Raw genomic sequence first — 22,764 nt, 5'->3', positions numbered from 1 at the left:
TTTGGGACAACTGCCCAGGAGTATAATTTCTGGGTTATACGGTAGTGGTATGTAATGTGTCTTAAGAAACAGCCACATTATTTTCAGAGTGGCTGTACCACTTAGCATTCTCACCAGCAAGGTATAAATGGTTCAGTTCCTCTATGCCCTTGCCAGCACTTGGTGTTGTTACTATTTTTTTTATTTTAGCCTTTTTAATAGGTATGTAGTGATATCTCATTGTAGTTTTCATTTACATTTCTCCAATGATTAATAATGTTGAACATCTTTTCATGTGTTTAACTGCCATCCATATAATCCTCTTTAGTAAAATATCCATCTTTTGCCCATTTTTAAAATAGAGTGCATAGTTTTTTACTGCTGAATTTTGAGGGTTCTTTATATATTCTAGATACTAGTGTTTTTTGAGATACATGGTTTGCACATATTTTTTCCTATCCTGTAGTTTGTCTTTTTATCCTCTGCACATGGTCTTTTATAGAGCAAATGTCTATTTTGATGAGGTCCATTGTATCAATTTTTCATTTCATGGTTCCAGCTTTTGTTGTCAAGTCTAAGAACTTCTTTGCCTAGCCCCAGATACTGAAGATTTTCACTTTTTTGAAAAAGTTCTATAGCTTTAAATTGAGGTCCACTATCCATTTTTTTTAAAGGTAAGGCAGTCTTTATACAAGCCCACCGAGGTGGGGTTTTACAGTAGGGGGAATGGGGCTCGACTCAGAATGCAGCATGGCCAAGTGGGAATAAGTTAATTTTTATAAGGTATGAGTTTAGGTTGAAGTTTTTTTGTTTTGTTTTGTTTTGGTCTATGGCTGAAACAGCATTTGTTGAAAAGGCTACCCTTCTTCTGCTAAATTTCTTTTGCATCTTTATCAAAAATTATTTGGGCATATTTGCATAGGTCTATTTCTAGTTTCTGGTTTCTCTATTCTCTTCCACTAATACAATAGGTCTATCCTTTTGCCAATACCACACTGTCTTGGTTATTGTAGCTATATAATTTGTGTTAAAATCAGGATAGACTGATTACCCCAACTTTATTCTTCTTTTTCAAGATTATTTTAGTTACTTTAGGATATTCATTTGATTTTGAGATGGTCCTATAGCCTCTGGAGATGAGAGCTGTGCTCGTGGCCCTAGAGAGCTCCATGATGATGGACTGAAATATGTTGATAGACCGGGAATTAGTATTCAAATTCCAATAAGTTATAATCAATTCTTAAATCAAGACAGTGTAAAGGGTAAACATAAAGTAAAAAGGCCTTCCTTAGGGCTAGGCTTTGTCCTCTTTGCTTATATTACAGATGGGCTTCCCCTCCTCCAGAGCAGTAGAGTGAGTTGATAAGGTCCCGTGGCATTATAGATGCGGTTAGAAGAGGACACTAGAGTAATTACCAATGCAATTACATCTGCATTAGAGAAATCTTAACAACAATGTTCCCATCACTTCCAGAAAGCAGTCATTGGAAGGGTTAAAGAAACTGGCTTTTATGGGTATCTGAAAGAATTCCCTTCTTGTTCTTCCCATGTACATAATATAATATTGAATTCCTAAGTTTGACAATTGTTTCCACATGTGTAGTTACCTTGAGTCTCAAAATACATCAGTCATTACAGTTCTGGACTAGGAGAGTCTTGAAAACTAGAAATAGAAATAATGGAGGAGATTCGTAGGAATTTTGGGAGGTTTGAAACTAAATGAGTTTCTTTGAAAACTTTAGAATTGTTGTTAAATGTGGAAAGCTGTTCAGGTGAACCAGTGTTTAGATACTGGGGAATAAGAGAGAACCTGAAAGGAATAGCCTTGTGACTAGACAGGGTGGAAAAGGAACTGACACAGAAGCTTGGTATGAGTGAGCAGGACTGTTTTCTGGTTTGTTGCTTTATGGATGTCCCTCTGCTTTAAGAGTTCATAGTGAAAAAAAACAGCTAACCTCAGATAGGCTTGAGGGAACCTGAGCTGAGGTAAAGGGGTCCCATCATATCGTGAAGGTCAGTGGAGGGAATCAGAGTAAGAGAAGCTCAAGGGTTAAGAGCCTCCAGGAAACAGGCTGGCCACTAGGACAGTAGCCTCTTTATAGCCTGAGGACTCCCCAACTGCTTGGGGTTCTGTTCTGCTTGTATCTCCATCTAAGGAAGGAGCACAGTCTCTCACAGCATTGCCCTACTCATCCAGACCATATCTTCACTGACATTAACTCCAGATGCTTTCTAACACTATCTCTTATGTTTTCACTCTCAAGAGGTTAGGAGTGATTGCCTTTTTAAATTCCCTATCTGAAGATAATCACATTTCCATGATGAGAGAGAGAACCAGTGAGTGCCTCCCAAGGGTAAGAAGTAATAAGCAGTTAAAAGGAAGGCATGTCTAACCAGAGGGGCTCCAGCTAGGTGCACTGTTTAATTGGAAATCAGGTATTCACAGGCACACAGCTTCCTCAGTGGAAAGAAGCTTCATTTGGGAATAATTAAGGGTGCTTTATATGGCCACTAGAATTTCAGGCACCTTGAATCTAATCATTTTGTATGGTGACTCATTCTGAACCAAAGAGACTACTGAGAAAGCAAGAGGAAGGGCCTGGGGAAAGTGAGGTCTCATTAAGATCACCTACCCCTGGAGAAAATGACAGTGGCAGTCAGGAATAGAAGCAGTTGTCAGTAATTGAGGTGAGACAAAAAAAGTGAGCTGTTCTTTCCCAGCACAGAGAATCAGCAGAACCCTGAGATGGTGAGGGAAGAACAGTGGACTTGGAATCAAGATGAGTTAAGTTCACAATCACTTCACCCCAAAGATCTTGTTTCCTCATCTGGAAAATGAGGCTAATAATGCCTACCTTTTCAGAAGAACCATAAAGATAAAATTAAAGAACTTATATAAAATGACTGGTACTAAATAGGCTCAAAGGGTAGTTACTTCCTTTTGTTCAACTAAGCATTTTAATTATGTCTAGTTCATGAAAATGAGAAAATAAAGCTTCATTTCATATTTAAATTGATTCTTAAGGTATTTTCCTTTTTTTTTTTTTTGAGAGAGAAAGAGAGAGCCAGTGTGGGCACATGGAGGGTTGGGGGGTGGGTGGGAAGAGAGGGGCAGAGGGAGTGGGAGAGAGAATTTTAAGCAGTATCCACACCTGGTGTGGAGCCCAGTGCAGGGCTTGATCTCAGGACCCTGAGGATCATGACCTAAGCCAAAATCAAGAGTTAGATACTCAACCAACTGAGCCACCCAGGCACCCATATTTTCCTTTTTTAAGTACTTTAGTTTATGGTTCAGAGAAAGAGAATGAATATCTGAATTTTCTGTCTTGGTTCAGTTTGAAGTTCTCCATTCTGATTTGAGACTCCTAATCTTGCAAATGCCCCCAAACAAATGAAAGAAAATTGTATACATATTCCAAATATACTTATTAATAAAATTTACACAGTTATTATTGTCCATCTATCTCTAAATTGTGAATAAAGTTTAGATTTTCTCTCTCTTTTACTTATGTAAAAATGAAAAGAAATAGAAATTCTATTTTCTCCTGTACCCAAAGAACTATCTTTGGACATAACTACCTCACACTACTTACTCTTAAGCCTTACATCTATAAGACCATTTGCCACCTGTTATCAGGGAAACCTGGAAACCCAGACACTCCCCATCATTCCAAGTGAACTTCAGCCTGGAAACAACCCTGGGGATATGCAATCACATAGTTTATGGCTTCCCAGTCTCGCAAAGAGAGTAAGTGGCGCTGGTGGGGTGGCAGTGGTTAAAGGCAACTTTACCTTTTTGTTTAGGGACTTTTCTCACAGTCAATGCAGCCTGCCTCTTCTGGTTTTCAGAAATTTCAAAGCCTGTAACATAAAAATACATGACTCTGTTATAAAAAACAGACCTTTCTTAAATGTACAAATTAGTACAACTTTTCTGAAAGAATAATTTTGGCAAGATATATCAAAAGTCTTGAAAAGCAAATAAATAAATGGTGAGAAACTTGAACAAATATTTAGCCATAACAATGCATTTCATAGTATACAGGGGCAAAAAAAAAATGAGAACATGAATTAAGAGTCTGTTAAATGAAGAATGGATGAATAAAGTATGGTGTGAAGTAAAAAAATATTGCACAACCAAAAGCAAAAACAGAAAAGGAAATAATGAGTCAAAAGACAAGAGATTACAATAAGAACATTTTTTAAAGAAAAGTTTCAAAAAGAAGAAAAAATAAAATAGCAAAAAGTAATGAAATAACAGAAATGTCTATTCTTTTTTATTTTTTATAATAATTTTTTATTATGTTATGTTAGTCACTATACAGTACATCCCTAGTTTTTGATGTAATGTTCCATGATTCATTATTTGCATATAACACCCAGTGCTCCATGCAATATGTCCCTCCTTAATACCCATCACCGGCCTATCCAAGTCCTCCACCCCCATCTCCATTGAAGCCCTCAGTTTGTTTCCAGTTCATCCCTCCTTCTGTTCCCCCCCCTTCATTCTCCCTTCCTTCTCCTACTGATCTCCCTGCTATTCTTTATGTTCCACAAATGAGTGAAACCAGATAATTGTCTTTCTCTGCTTGACTTATTTCACTTAGCATAATCTCCTCCAGTCCCGTCCATGTTGCTGCAAATGTTGTGAAATTGTTCTTTTTGATGGCTGAGTAATATTCCATTATATATATGGAAATGTCTATTCAAGTCCTTTGTCCATTTTAAAAATTAAGTTATTTGTTATTTTGCTATTGAGTTGTAAGAGTTCGTTATATATTTTGGAAATTAACCTCCTATCAAATACATCATTTGCAAATATTTTCTCTGATGCCATAGGTTGCCTTTTCATTCTGTTCCTTTGCTGTGTAAAAGCATTTTATTTTGCTGTAGCTTTGCTTTGTTGAACATGCTTTTGGTGTCATATCCAAAAAATCACTGCAAGATCAATGCTAAGGAGCTCTTTCCCTATATTTTCTTCTAGGAGTTTTACAGTTTTGGGTCATACAATTAAGTCTTCAATCCATTTTGAGTTAATTTTCACGTATGGTGTAAGGCAGGAATTCAATTTCATTCTTTTGCATGTGGATATCCAGTTTTCCCAGCACCATTTATTGAAGAAACCCTCCTTTCCCAATTGTGCATCCTTGGTACTCTTGTCAAAAATATGTTGACTGCATATGTGTGGATTTATTTCTAGGCTCCCTATCCTATTCCATTGGTCTATATCTTATCTTTATGCAGTACCATACTGTTGTAATTAATGTAGCTTTGTAATATATTTTGATATGATACCTCCAGCTTTGTTCTCCTCTCTCAAATATCTTTAGCTATGAAGGGTCTTTTGTGGTTCCACATGAATTTTAGGATTATTTCTATTTTAGTAAAAAAAAAATACCACTGGAGTTTTGATAAGATCACATTGAATCTATAGCTGGCATTGGGTAAAGTGGACATATTAACAATATTTAGTCTATTTATTTATGTGTTCTTTAATTTCTTTCAGCAAGGTTTTATAGTTTTTAGTGTACAAGTCTTTCACCTCCTTGGTTAAGTTTATACCTAAGTATAATCACATCCATTTTGATGTGATTATAATTGGGACTGTTTGCTTAATTTCTTTTTCAGATAGTTCATTGTTAGTGTATAGAAACACAACTGATTTTTGTATGTTGATTTTGTACCCTTCGACTCTACTGAATTCATTTATTAGATATAAAGTTTTTCTGTAGAGTCTTTAAGGTTTTCTGTATATTAAATAATATCATCTATAAACAGAAATAATTTTACTTCTTCCTTTCCCATTTGGATGCATTTTATTTTTTTTTCTTGTCTAATTTTCTCTGGCTAGGACTTCCACTACTATGTTGAATAGAAGTGATGAAAACGGACATCATTTTCTTGCCATTGATCTAAGAGAAAAAGCTTTGTTTTTCCCCATTGAGCATGATGTTAGCTGTGGGCCCTTTCATATATGGCCTTTATTATGTTCAGGTAAATTCCTTCTATACAGAATTTGTTCTGAGTTTTTATCACAAAAGAATGATAAATTATGTCAAATCCTTTTTCTGCATCTATAGATAGGATCATGTGATTTCTATCTTTCATTTAATTATATCGCATTAATTTATTTGCGTATGTTAAGCCATTATTTCATCCTAAGGACAAATCTGACTTGGTCATGGTGTATGATCCTTTTATTGTGCTGCTGCATTCTGTTTGTTGCTGTTTTAACAAAGTTTGTTTCATGTGTGTTCATTGGGGATGTTGATCATTAGGTTTTTTGTTTGTTTGTTTTTGTACTGGACAACTTAATATTGTTAAAATATCCATTCTGCTGAAGGCCATCTATAAATTCAAAGCAATCCTATCAAAACTCTAGCTCCATTTATACAAGATATGAATAAGATCTATAGATCTGCTGTACAACACTGAGCCTATGGTTAATATTACTATATTATGCACTTAAAAATGTGTTAAGAGAATAGAGCTCATGGTGCTTTTAACACTTAAAAGAACAGGGTTGAGGTCTCCCCACAAAGGGGAAGAAACTCTGCCTCAGCTTTAGCCCATGCATGTGGAGTCCCATCCTATTCATGATCTTCCTGCCTATAGATGACAGCTTTGGACTACAGCCACGAGTTTAAACCTGCCCGTGATCTTGCATTCTGACTGCCTGCTCCACAGATATTGGAGTTGCTTAGCCAGGTTCTGTAATCATATAAGCCAATTCCTTAAAATAAATCTCTTAATAATACATGTATGGTTGTGCTTCTGATAGAAGGAGTTATAGTTAGGTTCTGTATTTCTCACGTGGAGAGTTATGTATGATAAATTAAATTTAAAAAAACAAGATACAGAGTAATATGTTTGGTATAATTTTGTACGTAAAAAAGTTTTTAAAAGTTTTATCTGTATATATGTATATATCAACATAAGTATGGAAATAGGCACACCACACTTACACTGATTATCTCACACAGCATAGCAGTGATAGAGAAGGGAAAATAATGCTAAACATAGACTTTCAGTACTATGTTGGACAGAAGTAGTGAGAGTGGACATCCCTGTCATGTTCCTGACCTTAGAGGAAAAGCTCTCAGTTTTTCCCCAATGAGGATGATATTTGTTGATTTTCATATATAGCTTTTATGATATTGAGGTATGTTCTCTCTATCCCTATACTGTAGAGAATTTTAATCAAGAAAGGATACTGTATTTGGTCAAATGCTTTTTCTGCATCAACTGAGAGGATCCTATGATTCTTGTCCTTACTTTTATTAATGTGGTGTATCACATTGATTGATATGCAGATGTTGAACCACCTTGCAGCCCAGGAATAAATCCCACTTGGTTGTGGTGAATAATCCTTTTAAAATACTGTTGGATACTACTGGTTAGCATCTTGGTGAGAATATTGGAATCCATGTTCATCATGGATAGTGGTCTACAATTCTCCTTTTTCAGAAGAAAGAGAAATTAAGGAATTGACCTCTTTTACAAGTGCACCAAAAACCATAAGGTACCTGGGAATAAACCTAACCAAAGAGGTAAAGGATGTGTACTCTGAAAACTATAGAACACTTAGGAAAGAAATTGAGGAAGGCACAAAGAAATGGAACAACATTCCAAACTCATGGATTGGAAGAACAAATACTGTTGAAATGCCTATGCTACCCAAAGCAATCTACACATTCAAAGCAATCACTATCAAAATACCATCAGCAATTTTCACAGAGCTGGAACAAGCAATCCTAAAATTTGTATGGAAGCAGAAAAGACCCCAAATAGCCAAAGGAATATTGAAAAAGAAAACCAAAGCTGGTAGCATCAAATTCCAGACTTGAAGCTATATTACAAAGCTGTAATCATCAAGACAGAATGGTACTGGCACAAAAACAGACACATAGATCAATGGAACAGAACAGAGAACCCAGAAATGGACCCTCAACTCTGTGGTCAACTAATCTTCGACAAAGCAGGAAAGACTATCTAATGGAAAAAAAAAGTCTCTTCAAGAAATGGTGTTGGGAAAATTGGACAGCCACATGCAGAAGAATGAAATTGGACCATTTTCTTACATCATACACACACACACACAACCTCAAAATGAATGAAAGACCTAAATGTGAGACAGGAATCCATCAAAATCCTGGAGGAGAACACAGGCAGTAACCTCTTTGACCTCAGCCACAGCAACTTCTTGCTAGACATGTCTTCAAAGGCAAGGGAAACAAAAGCAAAAATGAACTATTGGGACTTCATCAAGACAAAAACCTTCTGCATAGCAAAGGAAACAGTCGACAAAATCAAAAGACAACCTACAGAATGGGAGAAGATATTTGCAAATGTCTTATCAGATAAAGGGCTGATATCCAAGGTCTACAAAGAACTTATCACATTCAACACCCAAAAAACAAAAAAAAAAATCTATCAAGAAATGGGCAGAAGACATGAACAGACAGGTCTCCAAAGACATACAAATGGCCAACAGGCACATGAAAAAATGCTCCACGTCCCTTGGCATCAGGGAAATACAAATCAAAACCACAATGAGATACCATCTCACACCAGTCAGACTGGCTAAAATTAACAACAGGAAACAACAGATGTCGGTGAGGATGTGGAGAAAGGGGAATTCTCTTACACTCTTGGTGGGAATGCGAGCTGGTCCAGCCATTCTGGAAAGCTGTATGGAGGTTCCTCAAGACGTTAAAAACAGAGCTACCCTACAACTCAGCAATTGCACTACTAGGTATTTATCCAAAGGATATAAACATGATGATTTGATGGGGCACCCCAATAGCCAAACTACAGAAGAGCCCAAAATGTCCACTAACAGATGAATGGATAAAGAAGATGTGATATACACACACACTGGAATATTCCTCAGCCATCTAAAAAAAATGAAATCTTAACCATTTGCAATGACTTGGATGGAACTAGAGGGCATTATTGTAAGTGAAATAAGTCAGTCAGAGAAAGACAAATACCAAATGATTTCACTCATATGTGAAATGTAAGAAACAAAACAGATGAACATGGGGAAGGGAGGGAAACATAAAGGGAAACATAAAATGAGATGAAATCTGAGAGGCAGACAAACCATAAGAGACTCTTTAACTATAGGAAATAATCTGAGGGCTGCTGAAGGGGAGATTGGTGGGATGGGTAACTGGGTGATGGGCATTAAGGAAGGCATGTGATATAATGAGCACTGGTTGTTATATGTCACTGACGAATCACTGAACTCTACCTCTGAAACTAATAATATACTATATGTTAATTGAATTTAAATAAAATAACAAATTTAAAAGTGAAATGATTTAGGGAAATGCAGATGACATGATTTTAAGTGCAAAATGAGGATATAAAATTAGAACTGTTCATCATGGAGAAGGAGAGGTTAGGGGGAGTCAGAAAGAAAGATTGAGCCATCTTAGTCCTAGTATTTTCTTTTATTTATACACAAAAAAACAGGAAGGAAATATATCAAAATATTTACAAAAGTTATCTTTCTCGAGGTAGAATGTTTTTATGTGATTTTTAGTTTTCTCTTGCATTTTTCTGTGTTTTCCCAAAAATTGCCTACAATAAAAGTGCTATTATTAGAAAAAAACCTTAATGTTTTAGAAAAGATAATATAGATGTGTCAGAAAGTAATTTCTGTAGCTCTATCCAAGTTTTCGTTATTTTTTATGGCTGAGTAATAATATTCCATTGTGTGTGTGTGTGTACATTGTGTGTACTACATTGTGGATGGAGCTAAGCAAAATAAATCAGAGAAAGACAAGTACCATATGATTTAATTCATATGTGGAATTTAAGGAACAAAACAAATGATCATAGGGAGAAAAAAGAGAAGGAAACTAAAAAGAGACTCTTGAACTATAGAGATCAAAGCAATTGTTACCAGAGGGGAGGTTGTCTGGTGGAGGTGTTAAACAGGTGATGCGGATTAGTGATGAGCACCAGGTGTTGTGTATAGGTGTAGAATCACTAAATTGTACACCTGAAATTAATATTGCACTGTATGTTAAGTAACTGGAATTTAAATTAAAACTTTAAACAAAATTTAAAAAAGAATGCAATTTCTGTAAGCTTTTTTATTAGAAGCAGATTCTTAAAGTTACAGGTTATTAGGGCACTGTGTGGGAAATATCACACTGGAACCAGACATAATGGTGGGGATCTTCTAGTTGATCTAGGGTCTGCATAAAGCACACTAAGACAATTTCTTTAATAGGTCTAACAACCTAGGTGGTATCAGAGGCTACTGCTGCCTGCCACTAAGAGAAGCAGCCCAGTAGCATTTTTTGTGTGTGTGTGTGCAAAATGGTGGTTTATTAAAGCATGGGAACAGGACCCATGGGCAGAAAGAGAGGCTGCCCTGGGTTGTGAGGTGTGGTTGATTATATACTATGGGGTTGGGGGAGGTAAGGAAAAAGGGAGGTTTGGAAAGAACTTTCATATGCTAAAGAGGACCTACAAGATACTGGAGGCCTTACCATTGTCAAGTTAAGGTTGTTTACCCCTCTAGTAAGGCATTAACATGAAGATAGTTGAGAGCTTCTTGGAGGAACAGTACACTCTGCCCACTTCTGTCAATGGGGTGCAGGTTATAAGGACATTTAATTATACTTACATTCGTTTCTGGAAGCTAAGCCATTGGTAGAAATGCTTTGTTCTTGTAGACTGCTAAGACATTTGTAAACTGAGGGAGACAAGTCTTGCAGGATTGTCGTCTCTATAGGTTAACTATTTCTTTTTCCTTTAGGGCAGCCAGGAGTGCCTGAGGAATGTCACATATATACCATGGGGGGGGGAGCTGTCTGGTGTTAGCTTCTGTTTGTCCTCAGCTTGCCTTCTGTTCCCTCATCATTTTCCCCCTGTACCATTTCTGTACCACTCTACATCATCTCCCATTGCAGTGCTCATATGCTAAAAGCTTTTTGGCTTTAATGGGGCTCAAAGTGAATTATTAATGTGCACTCTACCCAGAACCTAAGGAAAGAACTAGGATTAGACTAAGCAGTGTCTTTCTAATCATCCTTCCTTATGTCTGAACCATTTAAATCCCCAACACTAAAGAAGAGAAGAATCCATTTGCACTAAGACTCACTGGGTAGGCCCATTTTTCTAGAGGCAGTTTCTAACAGCTTGAGCATACAAGTGTTTTAATATAAAATTCTACTCTCATTAAAAGTGGGGCAAAAACTGTGTCTTCTCAAGGAATTACAAAGCCTGCTATTTGGTATTTTTATGCTAGAATGGCAGGACCATGAGCAAGAGACCAGACAGTACTTTGTAAACCACAGAGCTATAGTCAAAGCACCTAAATCCCACAGTTGGAAAGCAGCATGAAAAATCTCTCTACTAGTTGTATATCCTCTGGAAAGGGGGAACAACGTATTTAAAGCCAAAAAAATGTGGTTTAGTGTGACTGAATCATACAAGTGATCATGGTTTTAGACCCAGTTATATTTTCTACAATTTATTTTAAAATGATTTCATACAGAGTGTGATATATACATGCACATTAATTTTAATCTATGCTCTAGGGGTATTTAGTTAACATCTGAAGTGTCTTAATCAGGCAAACACACCTAAGAGGTGATTTCTTTTTTTTTTTAAGATTTTATTTATTTATTTGAGAGAGAGAAAGATTGACAGCCAGTGAGAGAGGGAACACAAGCAGGGGGAGTGGGAGAGGAAGAAGCAGGCCCCCAGCAGAGCAGGGAGCCCGATGCGGGGCTCAATCCCAGAACCCTGGGATCACGCCCTGAGCCAAAGGCAGATGCTTAAGGACTGAGCCACCCAGGCGCCCCCCAAGAGGTGATTTGTTAACACATTAAATACTCAAAAGTCTTTGCTCCAGAGGCCTCTGCTTCCAGCAGTTCAGTCACTTTAATGCAGGAGGCCTAATTAGCCTAACACATGTTAAAAATGAATTTTCATTGGTAAAATGAATTTTATTCAAGGTGTGTACTAGCCACAAATGTCTTACAGGCTTTTTAGCCCTCACAAGACCTGCGTATAAAAATCCAGTGAGCTCTATAGCTTTCAACCTTCAGAAGGAAGACTTAAAACTCAAGATTGAAACAGGTGTTATGTCTTGTCCCCCATCAGAGAATTTTGTCACCAGACTCTAACTAGAAAGGTAGTTGAATCCTGTTGCTATAATATCACCAACTCTTCCTTGACTAACCTCTTTACAGAAGATGCTGTCATGTATCTAAGAACAAAACTGGGGTTTCACTGAGATTACAGAACAGGTTTATGACTGCTTTTGTGTTTGTTTGCTAATAAATGTATGCTTGGGAGAACTGAGACTGAGGTTTGCTTCCGTGTGATAGTCTTATCTAGTCATGAGACTCTAAGGGAGGGCAAATTATAACTCTTGCTTAACTCTGACTAGTAGAAACTACTGATACCTGCCAAAAAGGACCTAATAATAGGAAACCACCAAAGTGGATTAGGTCAGTTTGTAACACGAATTGTTGGAGAGGATGTGAAGAAAGGGGATCCCTCCTACATTGTTGGTGGGAATGCAAGTTGGTACAGCCACTCTGGAAAACAGTGTGGAGGTCCCTTAAAAAGTTAAAAATTGAGCTACCCTATGACCCAGCCATTGCACTACTAGGTATTTACCCCAAAGATACAGACGTAGTGAAGAGAAGGGCCATATGCACCCCAATGTTCATAGCAGCATTGTCCACAATAGCTAAATCATGGAATGAGCCGAGATGCCCTTCAACAGATGACTGGATTAAGAAGATGTGGTCCATATATAGAATGGAATATTACTCAGCTATCAGAAAGAACGAGTTCTCAACATTTGCTGCAACATGGAAGGCACTGGAGGAGATAATGCTAAGTGAAATAAGTCAAGCAGAGAAAGACAATTATCATATGGTTTCTGTCATCTATGGAACATAAGAAGTAGGAAGATCGGTAGGAGAAGAACAGGATAAAGAAAGGGGGGTAATCAGAAGGGGGAATGAAGCATGAGAGACTATGGACTATGAGAAACAAACTGAGGGCTTCAGAGGGGAGGGGGTGGGTGAATGGGATAGGCTGGTGATGGGTAGTAAGGAGGGGACGTATTGCATGGTGCACTGGGTGTTGTACGCAACTAATGAATCATCGAACTTTACATAAAAAACCAGGGATGTACTGTATTGTGACTAACATAATATAATAAAAAAATATTATTATAAGAAAAAAAAAGAAAGAAATCTTCCCTGTTTCTAGAAAAATGAAACTAATTCAAATCCTCTATGGTCTTCATAGCCATATTCTTCTTTTTCCTCTCAGGTCACTTACCAATTTTTTCATCTTCCTGTACCATTTTCCTCTCTTCTCTGAAAGCCCTGAGCCAGCGTATCTTCTCCTCCAGCTTTTTGGCAAAGAATAGATGTACCTCCTCGGTCTCCTTGTTGTGAAGTTTGAAGGCATTTTTCATGCTGACATTAAAGTCATCATCTCTGCCATCTTCAATGTCAACTACCTCATATTTATCCATGTCAATGCGGCCTTTGTAGTACAGGATGTCTCTTCGGATCAGGTCCTAGATGGGAAGGAAGAAAAGGCTTTTTACTAGAGGTATGTGGACAGTAGAACATGAGAGTTGGCTCATGGGCACAGCAGGACATTGAGACTGCCATTGTTTTGGAGTACCAACAGGGGTTGGTTTGGTCAAATTTAGGCAGGTTAGTTTAGCAGTATGACACTGATAGGTTGGGTAACTAGATGCTCTTAGAGAAAGCCTTTGTCCTACATCTGTCTCAGACCCCAGCATCAATCCTTATAGGTGTTTGTAAGACACATATATGGGGAGTATGAAGCAGTAAGGAACACAAGCATTGCTAGCAGGGCCTTTTCTTTTCCAGAATATTTGCAAGCCTTCCAGAAGTTTGAAAAAGGCTGGATGGTTGCCTGGGGTGTACGTGGGAATTCAAGCAGACTAAGGAGACCTGCATGACCTACATATCAAGTGGGGATGAGTAGGTAGCCACAGGCTGGCCAGGAAGGATTACATGGAAAGGGCTGAACACTTAGCACTCTGGGGAATTTTGGAGAAGGCCTAGGTGGCAGGAAAAGTGGGGGTAAGAGTGAATAAAAAGCTTCATATATTACTCAGCCATCAGAAAGAATGATTACCCAACATTTGCAGCAACATGGATGGGACTGGAGGACATTATGCTAAGTGAAATAAGTCAAGCAGAGAAAGACAATTATCATATGGTTTCACTCATTTGTGGAACATAAGGAATAGCAAGAAGATCGGTAGGAGAAGGAAGGGAAGAATGAAGGGGGGGTAAACAGAACAGGGAATGAACCATGAGAAACTATGGACTCTGGGAAACAAACTGAGGGCTTCAGAGGGGAGGAGCGTGGGGCATTGGGATAGGCCGGTGATGGGTATTAAGGAGGGACATATTGCACGGAGCACTGGGTGTTATATGCAAATAATGAATCATGGAACATTACATCAAAAACTAAAAAAAAAAAAAAAAGCTTCATATATTAACCTGAATAAGAGAGAAAAATAAGAGTTGTAGATGGATACAAATGGTATATTGCCTATCTTTTATTATTGTTGTTTTACTCTCTGGTACACAGAATTGGATAAATACTAACTCTCTGTCCAGGAGACACTCATCATTAGTTCACACAAGGTGCTCTTATTTCTCTATTTATTTACTTACATTTAATAATACATTAAGTTTTGGTGAACTTGTCATCCAATTTAAAAGCTATGATGCTGAACAGACATTCCTCCAAAGAAGACATACAAATGGCAAATAGACACATGAAAAAAAATGCCTAACAACACTCGGCATCAGGGAAATAAAGATCAAAACTACAATGAGATACCACATCACACCAGACAGAATGCCTAAAATTAATAAGACAGGGAACAACAAATGTTGGCAAGGATGTGGAGAAAGGGAAACCCTCTTATACTGCTGGAGGGAATGCTACATGGTACAGCCACTCTGGAAAACAGTATGGAGGGTCCTCAAAAAGTTAAATAAAGAGTTACCCCATGACCTAGCAATTACACTACTAGGTATTTACCCAAAGGATACAAACATAGTGATCTGAGGGGGCACCTGCATCCCAATGTTTATAGTAGCAATGTCCACCATAGCTAAACTATGGAGAGAGCTGAGATGTCCATCAACAGAAGAATGGATAAAGAAGATGTGCCCAAACTATTAGAAGTTATAGAGCAATTCAGTAATGTGGCGGGATACAAAATCAATGCTCAGAAATCAGTTGCATTTCTATACACGAATAATGAGACTGAAGAAAGAGAAACTAGGGAATCCATCCCATTTACAATAGCACCAAAAACCATACGTTACCTTGGAATTAACTTAACCAGAGACGTAAAGGAGCTATATTCTAGAAACTATAAATCACTCTTGAAAGACATTGAGGAAGACACAAAACGATGGAAAAATATTCCATGCTCATGGATCGGAAGAATTAACATAGTTAAAATGTCCATGCTACCCAGAGCAATCTACACTTTCAATGCTATCCCGATCAAAACACTGATGACAGTTTTCAAAGAACTGGAACAAATAGCCCTTAAATATGTATGGAATGAGAAAAGGCCCTGAATCGCCAAGGAACTGTTGAAAAGGAAAAACAAAGCTGGGGGCATCACAATGCTGGATTTCGAGCTGTACTACAAAGCTGTGATCACAAAGACAGCATGGTACTGGCACAAAAACAGAACACAGACCAATGGAACAGAACAGAGAACCCAGAAATGGACCCTCGGCTCTTTGGGCAACTAATCTTTGATAAAGCAGGGAAAAACATTCGGTGGAAAAAAGACAGTCTCTTCAATAAATGGTGCTGGGAAAATTGGACAGCTACATGCAAAAGAATGAAACTTGACCACTCTCTCACACCATACACAAAAATAAACTCCAAATGGACAAAGACCTCGATGTGAGACAGGAATCCATCAAAATCCTAGAGGAGAACATAGGCAGCAATCTCTACGACATCGGCCAAAGCAACCTATTTCATGACACATCTCCAAAGGCAAGAGAAACAAATGATAAACTGAACTTGTGGGAATTCATCAAGATAAAAAGCTTCTGCACAGCCAAGGAAACAGTCAAAAAAACTAAGAGGCAGCCCACGAAATGGGAGAATATATTTGTAAATGATGCTACAGATAAAAGACTGGTATCCACGATCTACAAAGAACTTCTCAAACTCAATACGTGAGAAACAAATAAACAAATCATAAAATGGGCAGAAGATATGAACAGACACTTTTCCAATGAAGACATACAAATGGCTAACAGGCACATGAAAACATGTTCAAAATCATTAGCCATCAGGGAAATTCAAATCAAAACCACACTAAGATACCACCTTACGCCAGGTGAATGGCAAAAATTGACAAGGCAAGAAACAACAATTGCTGGAGAGGTTGTGGAGAGAGGGGATCCCTCCTACATTGTTGGTGGGAATGCAAGTTGGTACAGCCACTGTGGAAAACAGTGTGGAGGTCCCTTAAAAAGTTAAAAATTGAGCTACCGTATGACCCAGCCATTGCACTACTGGGTATTTCCCCCAAAGATACAGACATAGTGAAGAGAAGGGCCATATGCATACCAATGTTCACAGCAGCAGTGTCCACAATAGCTAAATGGTGGAAGGAGCCGAGATGCCCTTCAACAGATGACTGGATTAAGAAGTTGTGGTCCATATATACAATGGAATATTACTCAGCTATCAGAAAGAATGATTTGTCAACATTTGCTGCAACATGGACGGCACTGGAGGAGATAATGCTAAGTGAAATAAGTCAAGCAGAGAAAGACAATTATCAAATTCTTTCTCTCATCTATGGAACATAAGAACTAGGAAGATCGGTAGGGGAAGAAAGGGATAAAGAAAGGGGGGATAATCAGAAGGGGGAATGAAACATGAGAGACTATGGACTCTGGGAAACAAACTGAGGGCTTCAGAGGGGAGGGGGGTGGGGGAATGGGATAGGCTGGTGATGGGTGGTGGGTAGGGCACGTATTGCATGGTGCACTGGGTGTTATTTGCAACTAATGAATCATTGAACTTTACATCAAAAAAATAAATAAATAAAAGACTTACAACAGTAAAAAAAAAAAAAAAACCCTAACTCTTCACACTCTATGGTAAACTGGGCTTTTTGGTATGTCTGGGAAAGGCTGTCTTTAAGAAATCCCAACATAGTTCTGTCAATCTCAAAATCCAAGGCTGTGAAATACATGTGTTGTTGAATTGATTTGCAAAATAATGCCCTCTACATTGTTCTTTTTCTTTCCATAATAATTGTGCATATAAATAGGCTATGAGTACAGATGGGTTCTGATCTGTTGGGTGCTCCTGGCATCAAGTTCACAGGAGAGGAAAAGGTCAGCTATACAGAGTGTGCCAATGTTGCTCCAAGTCTGATTCAGAGCCTGGGTTCCTTTTTACCATGCTCAAAATTGAAAAGCTCAACTAAAATCAGTTGCATTTCTATACACTAAGAATTAGACTGAAAGAACAGAGATTAGGGAATTGATTCCATTTACAGTAGCACCAAAAACCATAAGATATCTAGGAATAAACCTAACCAAAGAGGTAAAGGATCTGTACTCTAGAAGCTACAGAACACTGATTAAAGACATTAAAGAAGACACAAAAAGATGGAGGGGGCACCTGGGTGGCTCAGTCGTTAAGCGTCTGCCTTCGGCTCAGGGCGTGATCCCAGAGTCCTGGGATCGAGCCCCACATCAGGCTCCTCCGCTGGGAGCCTGCTTCTTCCTCTCCCACTCCCCCTGCTTGTGTTCCCTCTCTCGCTGGCTGTCTCTTTCTCTGTCATGTAAATAAATAAAATCTTTAAAAAAAAAAAGATGGAAAAATATCTCATGCTCATGGATCAGAAGAATAAACATAGTTAAAATGTCTATGCTACCCAGAGCAATCTACATGTGAAATACCATCCCAATCAAAATATCCATGACATTTTTCAAAGTGCTGGAACAAACAATCCTAAAATTTGTGTGGAACCAGAAAAGACCCCGAGGAATTGCCAACGAAATGTTGAAAAAGAAAAACAAAGCTGGGGGCATCACGTTGCCTGATTTTAAGCTATACTACAAAGCTGTGATCACTAAGACAGCATGGTACTGGCACAAAAACAGACACATAGACCAATGGCACAGAATATAGACTCCAGAAATGGACCCTTGACTCTATAGTCAACTAATCTTTGACAAAAAAGGAAAAAACATCCAATGGAACAAACACAGTCTTTTCAACAAATGGTGCTGGGAAAATTGGACAGCTATATACAGAAGAATGAAACTTGACCATTCTCTCACACCATACACAAAAATAAACTCCAAATGGATGAAAGACCTCGATGTGAGACAGGAATCCATCAAAATCCTAGAGGAGAACATAGGCTGTAACCTCTGCGACATCAGCCACAGAAACTTATTTCATGACACGTCTCCAAAGGCAAGGGAAACAAAAGCAAAAATGAACTTTTGGGACTTCATCAAGATAAAAAATCTTCTGCACAGCCAAGGAAACAGTCAAAAAAACTAAGAGGCAGCCCACGGAATGGGAGAAGATATGTGCAAATGACACTACAGATAAAGGGCTTGCATCTGAGGTCTATAAAGAACTACTCAAACTCAACAACCAAGAAACAAATAATCAAATAAAAAAATGGGCAGAAGATACGAACAGACACTTTTCTAATGAAGACATACGAATGGCTAACAGACACATGAAAAAATGTTCAACATCATTAGCCATCAGGGAAATTCAAATCAAAACCACACTAAGATACCACCTTACGCCAGTTAGAATGGCAAAAATTGACAAGGCAAGAAACAACAAATGTTGGAGAGGTTGTGGAGAAAGGGGAACCCTCTTACACTGTTGGTGGGAATGCAAGTTGGTACAGCCACTTTGGAAAACAGTGTGGAGGTCCCCTAAAAAGTTAAAAATAGAGCTCCCCTATGACCCAGCCATTGCACTACTGGGTATTTACCCCAAAGATACAGACGTAGTGAAGAGAAGGGCCATATGCACCCCAATGTTCATAGCCACATTGTCCACAATAGCTAAATTGTGGAAGGAGCCAAGATGTCCTTCAACAGATTAATGGATAAAGAAGATGTGGTCCATATATACAATGGAATATTACTCAGCCATCAGAAAGAATCATTACCCAACATTTGCATCAACATGGATGGAACTGGAGGAGATTATGTTAAATGAAATAAGTTAAGCAGAGAAACACAATTATCATATGGTTTCACTCATTTGTGGAGATGAACCATGAGAGACTATGGACACCGTGAAACAAACTGAGGGTTTTAGAGGGGAGGAGGGTGAGGGGAATGGCTAGCCCGGTGAAGGGTATTAAGTAGGGCACATATGGCATGGAGCACTGGGTGTTATATGCAAACAATGAATCATGGAACACTACATCAAAAGCTAATGATGTAATGTATGGTGACTAACATAACATAATAAAAAAAAATCAACAAGCTGAATCCTGGCCTAAAGGATGCGAGGGTTCCCATGCGCTGACTTCTATAATCCTCAGGAATACTTTGTGAGACATGTACATAAAAAGTGGGCCCTATCAGTCCAATCTAATTACAAAAGCAGGACAAGCTAAGGAGAATGGATTGATGTAATCTAGTTTGATCTCACAAAGACCTGAAACCTGCCTTAAAATACTTAATACAAATACACATAGACCTGGGAAGCCAGGTCTGGACCACACAGCTAATAGGTGGGTACCCACCTGACTAGAATAGGCAGCCTTTAACCTCCCACTATTCCTAACTTCAGCCAAGGAGACAGGAAAACTGAAGGACTCCATAACATTATTATTTTTTTTTTACTCCTTTTCCTGCTTCTTTTCTTGCTAGGACCTACATCCCTACCCCACTTTACACATATTTTGTAATGCAAACAGCATATGTCCTCCTTATAAGGGATAGGAGTTAATGATTTCTCTAGAGTAGGTAACATCTAAGTAAGGACCAGGTGGGAATGACTGGACAAAGCTACCATGTGTATATTCTAGAAAACCGTGGCTAGACATCTCAATGCCAAGGCCCTCTGGCTCCAAAGAATAATACCTAGGCCCTTGTCTTTGTTCTAACTGGTACCTAGATGCCTGAGAGGACACATATTATCAGACCACCATCCTCAATAAAACTCCCCAGATCCTGAACAAAGATGAGATTCCCTCCTTTCCTTTGTTGGTCTCCCAGACACTCTGTTTGCATCTGCATTCTCTGTATCTTCAGTAAACTCTGCTTTCACCTCCTGCTGGCTCATGGTTTATTTCCATCCTTCATGAAGCCAAGAACACTCTTGGCTGATCCTGTAGGATCCCCTTTGGGTCTCTGGACCCAGCCTGAAGGCATCACCTGCAGCTTTCTTTAACTCTGAGTTGGTGTGTCATAATCATTGTTAGCCTTCAAAACCTTTACTAGTTTTCACACACACACACACACACAAAAGGAAAGGATGTACATGATCTTGGAGCTAAATTAAAAGCATCAACTGAAATGCTTATTGTTTCTTTAGGTATTTAATGATAGCAAGAAACTTGAGAGAATTCTGCCTCTTCGGTAGGGGAATAGGACTAGAGAAATGTGTCATTAAGGTTCTCCCTTTGCCTACTCTTTCTAACTCCCCAGAGTGTTGAATATGAGTTTTCAGGCACCAGATTAGTCATAAAGCCAAGTTTATGGATGTGATAGGAATGATTAAGAATAACCTACTGTTCAAAAAATTCCATCAGAAATCATACCCAAGGCCACAAAGCAGCATGCAACATGTGCATGGAAGGGTTGTGAGTTATACAGACTCCTAGCTATTTAACCTACCAGCTGTGGCCTCACAGGTGCACTACTATGAACCTCAATTTTCTCTAAGATGGTTGTAAATCTCAAATCTAAAATGCAGTTTCCAGGTCATGAGGCCAGCCTTGTCTAATAAATATGGTGCCGAGCTTTCTTGGTCCCAGACTAATTTTTTATAGGCTTTTTAAACTCCTCTGATGAACCTAAAAATCTCACTGCCTCCTTTGGTTCATTCAAACTTTCAAAATAAGCTAAATATTGTGACAAAAAATAAATCAAAGCAGAAGTAACTGAATATTTTAAAATTTACATAGCTACCTCTATGTCCTTGGAAATTCCATATACCCTTTTAGGGTGGGTGTGGTCACAGATCTATACTTAGGCTCACACTGGTGTGTCCTCCCTGCCCCAACAATCCCTCCTATTCCAATCATTCTAGCCTTTAGGTCAAATTTACACATTCTGCTTCCTCAAGTTTTCCCTGACTGCATCCTCTAGCTCAAGTCATTACAGTTTCCCTTTTCTGAATGCTAGCACTGATAATGAAGACCCTTACACAACTTAAACTCAGCCACCACACTCCGAGTTACATTAGTTCTGTTTCACAGCTTACATTCTGCCCATTTAAGCTGTGCCCAGTAGTGCACCTCCCTTGCTCTTGCCTCACTCAGGGGCTGCCCGGGGAACAATAGCTGACAAAGCCTCAGAAGTTTCTCTGCTCAGCTACTGCACATGGCAAGGGGACAAAGCCCTCTTGAGTCCTGGTTGTCTGAGGTCCTATTCAGACCAGGCTGCCCAAATGCCACTTGTTAATGGTGGTCTGAGTGCTTTCATAGGGACACGGTGAATAGGTGCTCACCACAGATGCTATTTAGGTCATCACAAGTTCCCTACCTACATGGGGTAGTTTCCAATAGCATGCCGGCCTTCCACGTTTTCCCTTCCACTCATCCAAGTTGGAGGATATCAAGGGAGCCACCGGACCCCACCATCACCACCTAAACCCCATGAATACCCAATGAGGCCAAATTCCATTATCTCCAAGCTTTTTGAATTATGTAATGTCAGGAATTGGAGTAGGCTCCTTGCTGGATCCATGGCTAGGCTTGGTGCTTGTCTGCAGACTGCCAGGGACGTTCTGGAGAAGCATTGGCTCCCTTGATATCCTCCAACTTGGATGAGCTGCATTTCCCCCAACTTTATTGAGGTTTAATTGACAAATAAAGATTATATATATTTAAGGTATACAATGTGATGTTTTGATATATGTATACATTGTGAAATGATCACCACAATCAACCTAATTAACATATACATCATCTCACATGGTTACTTTTTTGTGATGAGAACACTTAAGATATACTTTCTCAGCAAATTTCAAGTACACAATACAGTATTGTTAGCTGTAGACACTGTATTGTATAATAGCTCTCCAAAACTTACTCATCTTACTTAATGAAAAGTTTTCACACTTTGACCACTATTTCTCCATTCCCCAAATCCCCACCAGTCCCTGGCAACAACCATTCTACTCTCTGCCTTTATGACTCCAACTGCTTTAGATACCACATGAAAGTGAGAGCTTATGGTATTTGCCTTTCTCTGTCTTATTTTACTTAGCATAATGTCCTCTAGGTTCATCCATGTTGTCACAAATGACAGGAGTTCCTCCTTCCTTTTTAAGGTTGAATAATACCCCAGTGTGTGAGTGTGTGTGTGTGTGTGTGTGTGTGTGTGTGTGTGTGACATTTTCTTTATGCATTCATCCTTCGGCAGCTAAATGCTTTGCATTTATTAACAAATAATCTTCACAACAATCCTACAAGTTAGGTACTGTTATAATCCCATTTTATGAGGAACTATAGCTAGAACAGTTGTTAAGAAG

At 38.7% G+C, this 22,764-nt stretch overlaps 1 protein-coding gene across 4 annotated transcripts in view; it reads right to left on the bottom strand.

The window, feature by feature from the left end:
- Window positions 1-22,764, bottom strand: part of ARHGEF9 (Cdc42 guanine nucleotide exchange factor 9) — a 171,996-nt gene that overhangs the window by 17,922 nt on the left and 131,310 nt on the right. For all 4 annotated transcript variants that reach the window (XM_040631093.1, XM_040631100.1, XM_040631094.1 and 1 more), the window contains 2 exons: window positions 13,306-13,549; window positions 3,772-3,840 (listed from right to left, as the gene is read on the bottom strand). In XM_040631093.1, coding sequence (XP_040487027.1) covers window positions 3,772-3,840; window positions 13,306-13,549 — 313 coding nt within the window. The remainder of the gene's footprint in view (window positions 1-3,771; window positions 3,841-13,305; window positions 13,550-22,764) is intronic.

The sequence above is a fragment of the Ursus maritimus genome (genome assembly GCF_017311325.1).
Source record: "Ursus maritimus isolate PB19 chromosome X unlocalized genomic scaffold, ASM1731132v1 scaffold_X1, whole genome shotgun sequence".
Lineage (NCBI taxonomy): Eukaryota > Metazoa > Chordata > Mammalia > Carnivora > Ursidae > Ursus > Ursus maritimus.
Note: the sequence above shows the minus strand (reverse complement) of the source record. Positions and strands in the feature narration are given on the sequence as shown.